This window comes from Aplidium turbinatum, chromosome 1 (genome assembly GCF_918807975.1).
Source record: "Aplidium turbinatum chromosome 1, kaAplTurb1.1, whole genome shotgun sequence".
Lineage (NCBI taxonomy): Eukaryota > Metazoa > Chordata > Ascidiacea > Aplousobranchia > Polyclinidae > Aplidium > Aplidium turbinatum.
In genome coordinates, this window is record NC_137472.1 from 15,528,448 (window position 1) to 15,540,893 (window position 12,446).

A 12,446-nucleotide genomic window follows, 5' to 3' on the forward strand; every position below is an offset into this window, starting at 1 on the left:
TGTCACCAGAGATGAGTACGATATATTTCCTCAGCTAACGTAATATATCTGTGGCAATGAAGTTGATATTAAGCAAACGATAATTAGACACCTGGAACAGTTTGCCAAAAAGTTTGTGCACTGCTATGGAGAATCTCTAACACTTAATAACCAAAATGATTGGATAATTGATCCATTTGTTGGAAAAGATCTGCCTCAATTTCCCATCCATGTTGCAGAACAGTTTATGGACATAACGACCGAAGTAGCAAACTGTATTTCTTTTGCGTCCTTCAAAGACAAATACCCCAAAGATTCTGCAAATATCCACTTTTGGGCTTCCATATACAAAGTGTATCCCACAGTTTCACAATTAGGGATTCAAAAACAGATTCCATTTGCAACAACTTGGCTTTGTGAGATTGGATTTAGCGCCATGTGTGTATTGACAACTGAACAGCGAAACTGGCTGGAAGCTAAAGCCGACATGCGGCTATGCCTAAGCAAAATAACGCCTCGATTTCAAAAAACTCACTGACAGCAAGCCAGCACAGCTATCTCATTAGTGATTTGATAAACATATTATTTTCGGAAAAAGTTACTGCTTTTGTAGTGCTATTTGTTTGCAACACAATCTTGTATGGCTTTTAAAATATTACGACAATTTGCTTGGGTCGCAAGATTTTACCGAACTGAATTTTTTTTTTAAATGGGTCGCCTTAAAAACGAGTTGGGAACCACTGGCCTACATAATTCAATTGACACACTTGACTGCGCATGTGACAAACTCTTCCGGTTACCAGTGTCGCTTAAAAATACAAACTCAAAAACTTTAAACTGTAAACTACAAAACATACAATAAACAAGCATTAAAATAGATATGAACACGAAGCCTATTACTTTGTTTACGTTAAAGTTGCTTTTTTTTATATAAACTCTGGTTGCTGATCTCAATCTCTATTATCTTGATTTCCCTACTCTAGACTATTAGCATCTTTTCCTCAAGCAAAATTGCAATCAAGCAAATTGGGCTTAGCCTGCTGTGTCTTTGTTCTCTAATATAGCCTACAGCTATTAAGCAATGCTAATCCTTTTTGCAAAAAATTTCGTTTATTTGAAAGGAGTACCTGGCATAATAAATGCTAAAAATACATTTTTACATTGGCACAACACATGTGTAATAGGCTGCTTAGACATGTAAGTATTCACAAGCGTAGACTATGTGACCAGTTTGGCTAGCTGTTCACTTTTTTCAGAAAACTTAAAATACATTATCTAATCTGATTTAAACACTATAAGCTACACACTACATTTGAAATCAGGTTTTTGTAAAAGATTTTGTAAGCTACATAGCCTATACAGTACTTTGAGTAGCTATTGCATATTTTAATAAAATAATCTGATGTTTGTTTTTTAGTTTTCAATAACCCCGTCTCTATCGCAGACAGGGCCTCTAAGAGAAATCATGACTGGTCGGGAAACAATACTAAAAGTGGGCCCCAAAAAACATTTTTCAACAAAAATACAAGTAACGAATTTGTATCATGCGTTGCATCATGTGTCTTAAGCCGAACTTGGCTACTTTCCTCATCGTGAAATTGAATTTCTTTAAAGTTTCGATTTTAAACAACGTGTATATCTAGGCTATATGAAAAAAAATCTTTTAATGATTTGAAAATCAACAAAAATCACTCGACTACACTTGCAGCAAAATTGCCATTGTTGCTCAATATTTTCTCTTGAAAAAATTGCAGTAGCCTACAGTTATATGATGTGCACATGCACACCTCATACATGTTGTCTTTGGCTACGGCCGTTGAGAGAATTTAGGTCCCGTACCAAAACGATTTTCTGACCTCAAAAAAAGACACTTCCAAGAAAAATGCACCATATCCAAAGAATGCAGTATAGTTTGTTCAAACTCTCTAGTGTTAAGGCAGTGCGGGCGTGTTTGTTGATGAATTCTTGTCTGTTCGTTGTGTGGAATCCTGCAAGAGCAGCTTTTGGGTCGGTGATAACCTCTCCTCCCTTGACAAGTTTGCGTCACTGCGTCTGCGTTGGTTCCAGTCATGTTGTGAATCGAAATTGCTAGAGGTGCAATAGTAAATATAGTAAATTGCTTAGAGGAAAAATTGTAAACACACAATGCGGGTAATGAAAATAGCTCAACAAAGCATTCAATCCATTCCGAATCTTTTGCCATGCAAAGTTGCGGATCACAGCATCAAATAATAAAGACTTTGCAAGGTCTAATTTGATGCACAACATGCATAAACTGTTCACTCGGTTTTGAGTCGTGGTGGTGCATAAACAAATCTTACAAATTTCTGTATGCTAAAACCACGTTTTCAACTTGCAATCGTTAGAGGTACTGGTTTATGTAACAATCTTTCATAGTAACAAAAATATTTGGAAAAGTGTTTCGAAAGTTGCAGTCAATGATATCCTTGAGTAGATATCATGGGGTGATGCGTTCCGGTTTGCAGCTCAAGTTTGCTGGGTAGCTTTCTTGCAAAAGTAGCTTACCAACTCATCCAAAGTGTCACTGTTGTACAACTTGTTTAAATTTGTTCCACGTGACTGCAACTACACATCAGACATACAATGATAACATTTGTGAATAAACTACCAACAGCTAGCAAATCATTTGCAACATAGCGTACAGTAGAATAAATTTTGTTTGTAAGATTGAGCTGGTGAAGCGGATTGAGCTGGTTGTTCGAGCGTTCCGTCCCCCGAAAATTTTTTTTTTTACTTCATACAGTTCCTATAACAACTTAAGCTTGCGAGTAGCCTACTTTCCAGATTTCTGTAACTTTGATTACATCTTTCTTTAACTTCATTAAATTCATCAGCTTATTGTCCATTCGTCGTCGTCGACGTGTGAGCCTCCTCTAGGGCCGATAAACATTCAACAGTTCTTTATCGCTGCATAGCTTATATAAATAGGTTAGTAGAGTGAATCTCGCTTAGGACTGTGATTTACATAATGCAGAGAAGCACAGGTTTGAAAGTGCTCAAGTAGGTTGCTTGGAAATGGCATAGCTTCTTTAGAATTTCCTTTCTGGCTTGGTTGCAATTGAAAATGACATAAGCTTAGTTGATCAATTAGACTACTCAAAAATAATATAATATTTGGATAACACTGCACACCATGAACTCCAACTCTGGTGCATTTAAGCATTAAGCAATGACATCCATAAGCAGAAAAAATAGGCAAAAAGGGTTTACTTTCTTCAATCTTGCTTGGACACTTTTCCAAATATGTTGGATCCATTATCATGTGCCCGGCAAACGCAGTTTTTCAAGTCAAGGTAGGCTACAGTTGGTCAAGCAAACATAATATACGGTTCGCCAAAGCAGCACTAGTTTTCAAGTTAAAATAACATAACTATGATCGAAAAATACTTGTAAAGTTGTAACTACGCATTTCATTCAAAAATTTGTTTATTTTTAAGTTGATAAATTTTTATTTTAGTAGTAAAAATGGGCCCCCCTCAAAAGTGACAAAACGAAAAACTATTCGTTTTTCCTTTACAATGTTATGCTAGGGGGGAAAGTAGCCCGACTTCCTTCCCCTCTAGGAGCAGGGGCACCGGAAGCGGGGGGGCAGGGGGGGCGAATGCCCCCCTGCCCTCAAATTTTCTGCAGATGGAGGGGCAGGGGGGGCAATGGTGCCCTTTTAACGTCATGTAAGCTACTGCACATTTTGCAATATAACAATTTCTGCTATTCGCTTTTAGCCTAATTATAATCTTTCATTTTTGCCTCAAAATAATATTTAGATAATATGAAACCAAGGAACTTTCAGAAAAAATTTATTAATTAAACTACCATTCAACGTTTTATAGGCATAGAAAACTTTTTCTCGAACCGTAGAAAATTTCATTATCAGATCACCGCTTCAATGCGTGATGGAAATCTACAGATAAATCTGCATCAAGCATTGCAGAGTGCAAAAAACAGTGTTGCAGAACGCGTTTTCGAATATTAAATTCTCATCAGTGCAACTACGTTTATGAACGCAATAACAACGGTTAAATTTAAACTCAATACAATACATTACAAACATTATAAGGACATATTCTCAGTGTTCAATTGAATATTAATAAATCCAGAGACATCAGAAAATCACTTCCCGCATGCAATTCCAGACCGACATTACTCGCTTAAGGTTTTTTTTGTTAAAACAAATTTTGCACTCTGCAATGCTTGATGCAGATTTATCTGTAGATTTCCATCACGCATTGAAGCGGTGATCTGATAATGAAATTTCCTACGGTTCGAGAAAAAGTTTTCTCTGCCTATAAAACGTTGAATGGTAGTTTAATTAAATAATATTTACGGCACAAAATTTTGCAACACAGTACAGGCCTTAAACCTCCTTTTTTTTCGGCAGCCATCGTGGCCTACCGGGAGATCCTTCTCGGCGGCCAAATCTGCGTGCTTGGAAGCCAAAATACAAAATAAAAATAACGATAGCACAAGTAAATAGAATTAAACTTGCAACAATGCTAAAATGATCACTTAGCATTGTTGAAGTCTGGGCCTGGGCGACGTCCTACAATAGAATCGTTGCACCACGCAATAACTGCTTTATCGGGATTGTAATCCAATACTATTCAAACGACACTCGCACGAGTGTCTCCAATGTGGCTGATTTTATAGAAGTTTGCCACTCCCCTAGAATTCTTTTTAGCAACGAAAAACAACGTTCGACATGACTGTGTTGACGATGACGGCAAGGTAATAAAATAAGTATTTCAATGATTAAAACATTACTTGTAGGCTTTAACTGCCCTTTATCAGAACTGACGATGCACTAGCAAGTGCGAAATATTTTTTCTGTTACATCTACTGACATCTGATCCTTGCTGCCTTAGCAATTGAGGTTTTAGCTATTTCAATGATGTATAGGCCTACATTACTAAAAGTCTAAAAGACATTACTAAAAGAAGCATAATTTTTGCAAAATATGATCAAAAAATGTTTGCCCCATTGATGTCGACTAACTTAGTTCTCCTTTTCAACAACGATTCAATGTCCGACAACATCGAATCGACATAAAAACGACAATATTGCCGATGTAAATTAGCACTTCGGATTAAGACTTTGTTAAAATAAACGTCGGGAATCACAAACAAGACTTACAGCGCTGGCGATCGCAGATGGATATATTCCATCAATAACAAGTATTCCCCGCACAATGCAACAGTGGCGATTATGACGCGCTGACCTAATTTTGCGTCACTGTTTGATACTACATATTTTCGACAGTTAATCCACGATCATTCTAATGCGAAATTAAATAATTGGCTAGAAGAGACCGGCGGCCAAACTTGGTCGATTGAGGAGGTAGCACCGGCGGTTCATTCAAGCACTACTTAGCGGCCATGGCCGCAGGCTGCTGGCTTGACAGTAGGTTACATCATTATAACATAGCATGGTGCCCTTCTTTGTATACCGGATTATCATTATCGCTATATTTTATATCAAAACTTGAAACAAAATTGGCCTTTTAGTAAACAAAAGTGCCCTTTTTTCGTAATCTTGCCCCCCCAGTCAAAAATCGTTCCGGCGCCCCTGTCAAGGAGCCCCTGATCGCAGATATATTTTACTTGTAATATGTTTCAATGGGGTCTTGTCAAATCGTCATCGCGTTTTTGTGGATCAATTTTCCAAACCTCACAACACATCATTCATCACCAGGGCAGTTGAAAAGATATATATTTGGGCTCGGTACCAATGAGATTCTTTGGCCTCAAATTAAGATATTTACAAAAACGCACTGCTGTATGTTCAAAGAATACGCTGTGGTTTCTCCATGTTTCCGGAACTATTAAAACTGTTCCAGGCCCATAAAACTATTTCGGGCCCGGGTCTAAAAGTACTTCTTGGATCCCCCTGTCAACGCTACTGTTTATGACTGCCCCATTTATGGATTCCAAAATGGATATGACAATGTTACAACGCTTGATAGTAACACAGTTCAATGGCTGCAGTGCTCGGATGGAATGCGTGACTGCTACCGCCTCATACGCAAGAAGAAGTATTACAGATATGTAACAAAAATCTTGGACCTACAAGCTACAACTATGGTTATCCTATGAGCCACCCCCGCTATTTTTTTTCTAAAACTCTTTAGCATTAATATTCCTCACTGTCATGTGACAATAAACTTTTCTCAGAAAGTTTCATAACTGTGGTGGAAAACCAGCCAGTTTTAGGCACTTAGGGAACGTTCAAATATTACGTAACGCTTTTTTTCCGAATTTTTGACCCCCCCTCCCCCATGTAACGCTTTTTTCAATCCCCCCCTCCCCCATGTAACGCTTTTTCACTACGAATTCAGCACAAAAAACTACCATTCCGTACTGTAAAGCGTTACGTAACGTTTTGCTTGAACCCCCTCCCCCCCGATGTGACGCTAACGTAACGCTTTGCATAAACCCCTCCCTCCCCCTCGAAGGCGTTACGTAATATTTGAACGTTCCCTTACAGAGTAATTTATACCACTATAAGCAAATTTTGTTGCCATTTAAAGCTGCAAGTTAAGTAAAAGTAACTGTTGCTTCTTTACCATAGCCTACTTATTGCAAAGTCAAAAAACTCTTCACTGAAAGAAAAATAATCTGGGATACTTTATAAATATTTTTGAACGACAATTGTGGAAGAGTAATTTTCATAAGACGAAGGAAGCTTCCTCGGACGCTTTATCCTGGCAATTTCCCTTTATTGTAGAGGCTCTGAACCACTGACGCAGGCAGGTTCACCGAGATTGACAGGGAAGTTTCCGCTTTTAGGTGACGCTGAACGGAGAGCTTTGCACATGCGTGCACCCCCGAGTTGACCTCTTGTTATCTGATCTCGCTGTTTCTTGATATGCAAAATACAGTGATACCACGAAACAAAGTCAGCAAAACCTCATCGAGCTACGATTTGCAATCATTAGATGTAGACTTGCAAAATACTGTAGTTTCAGAAAGCGATTTATGTCTTAGTCGAGCGATCAAGTCAACAACGGTAGTAGCCATGTTTCACCATGAAGATGCTGCCTTTGCAAGTTTCAGTTGCTTCTTTGTTTTTTCTTTGCTTAAACATCCACCAGAAAAATGCATGCTCGCATAAATAAGTGGTTACGAATAGCATGAGAACTTCAAAGGCAACTTTTGTAATAAGAGGATAACTTTCCATTTGTTGGCACCAAAACGATTGAAGATTTGTTGTATTAAGTTTCTTTTCTGCATCTCGCTTTCTTGAAGCTCGATAATGTGATCTAAGTATGGACTGTTTATATCTGCTGTTGTAGTATCATAAGCAAATGGTTGATGTATCCAAGTTGGATATTATGTTTATTCAAGAAAGTAGTTTTGAAATAAATTTTGCAACTTCTGCAAATGCTCATTAAATACTAGCTTAAAGCCTCTGAACTTTTGGAACTTTGCCATTAATTGCTGTATCGGAACTAAAGGGCGTTTCATTAAGACGGATCGATAAAAACAGTAAATAAAACAATGATAATGGGTAACTTTTATTGATTTCCTTACGGAATTATGTTATTTGGCACATGACATATTATGTGTGAAAAATAAAAAAAAGTAAATAAAACAATGTTAATGGGTAAATTTTATTGATTTCTTTATGGAATCAATGGAATTTATGGAAATAGGCTTCATCACTAAAGATGATTTTTGTGAAAAATCCTCATCGATTTTTCTTTGCTCGTGCGCTCAATCGGCGAACGTACGACGCTTCAAATGGTCAGCAGGCTTGAGTTCTTGTGTCAATTGAATTTTGTAAGCGTGTAGAGATAAATCTTTCGTCAAAATTCGATGCAACGTGGTTGCGAAGAGGTTCAACTTCTGCGCGCGATGGCGAATAGAGGTGCCTGGACTCTCGGCCACATTCTCGCGCACTGCAGCAATGTTTTCAGCTGAACGGCATAAACGAGCACGCAATGGTGTTACTCTCGGTTCCCAGGTCGCATCATCTCTCGAAACAGCGAAGTAAATTGGCCAGCCCAGCAAAATCGTGCGATTTGACGCCTCTGGATTTCTTCCTTTGTGGTTACCTTAAGAGTAAGGTCTATGCCAACAAACCGACAACAATTGAACAGCGGAAGGATGAGATAAAAATTGTTTTATTTACTGTTTTTATTTTTTACACATAATTGTCATGTGCCAAATAACATAATTCTACAAAGAAATCAATAAAATTTACCCATTTATCATTGTTTTATTTACTGTTTTTTATCGATCCGTCTTAATGAAACGCCCTTTAGCCTACTTACTACATCGTCCAGACGTGGAAATTTAACGAAGTTGTTATTTTCTGCTGCAAAACCTCATCGAGCTGCGATTTGCAATCATTAGAATTTGACTTGCAAAATAATGTAGTTTCGGAAAGCGATTTCTGTTTTTGTAGAGCGATCAAGTTAACAACGGTAGTATCCATGTTTCACCATGAAGATGCTGCCTTAGCAAGTTTCAGTTGCTTCTACCTTTTTGTGGACCTCTGCTATGTTTGGCATACATTGTTTGCGTTGTGATGGTCTGAAATAAAAACGAACTGAACATCAACTCAAGATTTCCAATCGTATGATGACGGCATGTTATTGTTAATACACATCACAATTGTATAAATCATCGTATACGTCATTCGATGAAGCGACAATAACAGTTAATGACATGTAGCGGGCAACAGTAATAATAACTACACTATATCAATTAATAAGAATTCGTCTATTAAGAACAGCGCATCGGAAACGACTCACTGGGTGCTCTATCAATTGAGTGTACCCAAGGTGGGTTAATCAAAACAGAGGTTATCACCCTTACGTTTATCAATCGCCGATTGATTAATTCAGCCCCCTCAGCTTTTTTTCGGCCAAGATTTTGCACATTTATTACGAAGTCTATTTTCGTCTTTAGCGAATTTACCTTCTTGATATATAAATTTTACCCCAAGGTGTAAGATTTGATCTGGGAAATTTTACTTACTTAAATTTTAATTAAACTAACTTAAATTTTAGTATTTTACCCCAAAGGTAAAATTTATACCTTTTAACTAGAGGTTAAGTACCCGAAAGCAATCGCAAATAAACGGGGTGCAGTGACAATCTACAAAAGGGAAGAAGCCACGGCTTCCACGTTCAGGGCGCATTTAGCCACAAACGAAGCCGGACGATTTCAAAGTCAGAAATGCCAAGTATTTTGTATCACAATACAAGTTGTTCCAAAAGTCTTGGTCACGTTTTGGCATTAAAATCTCGAAAACTATTAACATTAAAATTTTACTGCCAACCACAGTCTAACAGATATTACGAATTGAAATGTGCTCAAGACTTTCGAAGCACCCTGTATTGCAGTGGGTGATAAAACTGCAATTCATATTCAATTATATTTTCATTGGAGTTACTTTGAACATCATGAAAGTGGTATATTTTTCCTAAGACAATTGTTAGGATCGTTTTTATAAGTTTATAAAGTTACCGTGTTTTCTTTTTTGATGAAAAGAGGTTCTAGTAAACGCTGAGAATGGATAACCTTGAAGTTAACCGTTCGCAAGTAAAATCGATTCAATAAAATTGTACGTATAATCTGAAAATAGAAGCTTGTCACACTGGCAAAGATGAAGGCGCCATTCTTAAATTGAGATGTTATTTTCATGTCGGTGTTTCAAATGGCAATTGAAGCCAGTCTTGTTTTCTGTTAAGTGAATGGGTAACTTATGACACACCGAAATACGCGACATCAAAACACATCAAAGTAACAATTGTGTTGCACAAAAAGGTGATTTTTTAACGTTTTCTAAAATCAATATCGCCTAAATTTCAATGAAAACAAAACGATATAACCCATGTAATAGCTAGGATGCCAATCTTCTGCGATGGTAGCCACGGGAAAAGGTGACACAGAAATGTTAATTAACGTTGTTTTAACGTTTGACACATCCTGGCATCCTTTAGCCAAGAGTGAAATCTAATTATCTTGTGACAAAGACTAAGGTATGCGAACAGAAATACGATGCGATTGCATCAAGGTACGTATGTTTTAACAACTTAGAATAGCTCTCCATTCTAAAAAAAAATCGTACTTCAAACACGTAAACCGACATTGCACAGTAAGAGTTGCGAAGGAACGTACAAAAAAACCGAGCCGTTCCAAGTTGACCAGTACAAATTGTGAGCGCCGAAAGCTTCGATCCATTGCTCGCCATGCTTCGGTCATGAATTATTGTCCAAATAGATTCCGCAGTAGATTTGTTGCATCATTGAGCAGGGTGGGGGACGAATCTCATAATAATGAGATGCGATGATCGAGGAAAGGTGGTGCAGGATGCAAGTTAAAAGTTCAGATTTTTCATCTGAAAATTCATCTCACTGCGAAGATCTTATAACTCAGAAATTCGTTTTCAATGTAGCTTGAATTCTACTGGTCGGTATTTAAAATATACGGACACCAGGATAGACAAAGTTTCAAAGCTAACGACAACGTTAGTATTGTAAACAGCACGTATGCATTTCTTCAAATAAAATAATAGTTTTAAGTTTTTACTTGAATAAATTCATGCGATGATTGCGTCAGCAAAAAGTTTAATCAGAGATTACTTTTTGCAGGTTGTTGCTAATCGGTACACTGCCTCTGCTGTGAAGCAGTTATAGGTAACAACGACTTTTGGCGATCTATATTTAAAATATAACTTTAGTTTAATGCGTTTTTACACTCGTACAGTCGGTTTGGAAATCTTGCAGAGGTTTCCGCAGTAATACTTTGTTTACACAACAACAGTTCTTCTGTTTTTAGTTGAAAGCCCCTCTGCCAATCAATAACAAGATGTTATATTCACTTGTGCATTGTGCCGTTCTCTTAACTTTTATCTTTCCTCCTACAACATAAAGCAAAGATAAAAAGAGCAATTTGGTGTTAATTTAAAAATATAAACTCGATGAAAATGATAAGGACCATGGATGAAAACCGAAAGTTGTCGTTCTTTCTCCAACAATACTTAATGCATTGCGCTAAATTAACAATATCGCCAATACAAGTATATAATGCTTAAACTAGAAGCGTTTGGGAAATAATCATGAATAGTTTAATAAAATGGTTGCAGTTTATGGAACACAAGTTGTTTTGGTAATTTTGAAATGATAATTGTGTGTGCACAATTTATACAAGCAAAGAAAAAAATTAGCCACGGAAAAAGTAAAACACAATTCAGAAAACCCAGTCACAAATTTGCTATGTTTTATTTTAATTCGGGGGGGGGGGGGGAAGGCAATGAAATTGTTAGACCTGAGACGAGATTTCATCTTTCCTTAGGCAGCCCAGCAACTATTTTATGGATCTTACATTGATTCAACGCTCAGAGACGCTAGATTGATGCAAAAATGAAAAAAAAAAACGTAAAAGCTTTAGCGAGCACCAAACTTTCAACAAGAGCAATTCCCCTCTTTTGGAGGTTGGTCGTTGGTTATTTGTGTCCCTCGTTGGCCGGAGGGCTTGTGCTGCACGCCTGACTCCGCTGCGTTTAAATCCAAGCTGATAAAAAAGAAGAGAATTTATTGAAGTCTGATGATAACCTTGCACTAGTTCTTTGAATCCTTCCTCCTGACGTAACATTTCACTGTTTGTTGAAAAAAAAGAATGCTTAAAACTCAACAGCAAAAGTTTATCAAACGCTTTATAAACAACGTTGGTTTTATCTTTAGAAGTGCAAAGTTGACTAAAGTTATGAACACGTGTAGTAAATAGGTTAAGAATGACTAAGAATTGTAAACGTTTGCTCCTGAAACTCCTACAATGTTTGTAAGTTGATGTGCAGCAGCAGTCGGTACCTTAAAGCTATGATTACACACTAATTTCGAAGTAACAAAACGGCCTTAAAACTAGTTGGCCGCAATTCGAAAGGGGTAAGGACATGGTTTGTTGGAAATTTTTTGACTGAAGGTATACTCAATAAATTCATTCACCTTCCATCTTGAATGTTTTGGTAGATCTTCTTCGCAGTTTCAAGGAATACATCTTCAACATTATCACCACTGCAACAAAATGGGACTAGCAATCAATAACTTAATACAGATTTAATAAGATAGAAATAATGTAATATTTAGTCTATGCACGATAAATCTAATCTCACTTTGTGTTGTTTAGAAGGCACTTTTTCTCGATTTGCAACCTCACACATAGAAGACTACGACTTGCAAGTTACAGTTAGTAGACAGACTGAATAGAACTGAAGCGTTCAAAACTTTGTCTCTGGCAATATGCATATTGCATAGCGTATACAAAAAACAGAAGGGAGTTATTTTAACTATCCAGATACAATGCATTAAAACAATGGGTCGTTTCCTCTTCTCACTCTCTCTCGTGACCTTAAATTCTCAACAAAAACATAGATCTATGTTGGAGCAAAGCTTTCTAAATTGAAATCCTATGGTTCGTTTGAGTGCTCACAAGGAAATTTAA

At 37.2% G+C, this 12,446-nt stretch overlaps 1 protein-coding gene across 2 annotated transcripts in view; it reads right to left on the reverse strand.

Moving 5' to 3' along the window:
• Positions 1–8,137: 8,137 nt before the first annotated feature.
• The window catches only part of LOC145768401 (ras-related protein Rab-14-like), a 31,156-nt gene continuing 26,847 nt past the window's right edge, over positions 8,138–12,446 (reverse strand). The window contains exons 12-14 of one of the 2 annotated variants that reach the window (XM_082579895.1): positions 11,951–12,019; positions 11,404–11,519; positions 8,138–10,866 (exon numbers count right to left, since the gene is read on the reverse strand). In XM_082579895.1, coding sequence (XP_082436021.1) covers positions 11,411–11,519; positions 11,951–12,019 — 178 coding nt within the window. In that variant the 3' untranslated portion in view covers positions 8,138–10,866; positions 11,404–11,410. The remainder of the gene's footprint in view (positions 10,867–11,403; positions 11,520–11,950; positions 12,020–12,446) is intronic. The other variant, XM_082579886.1, reaches the window with a different exon arrangement.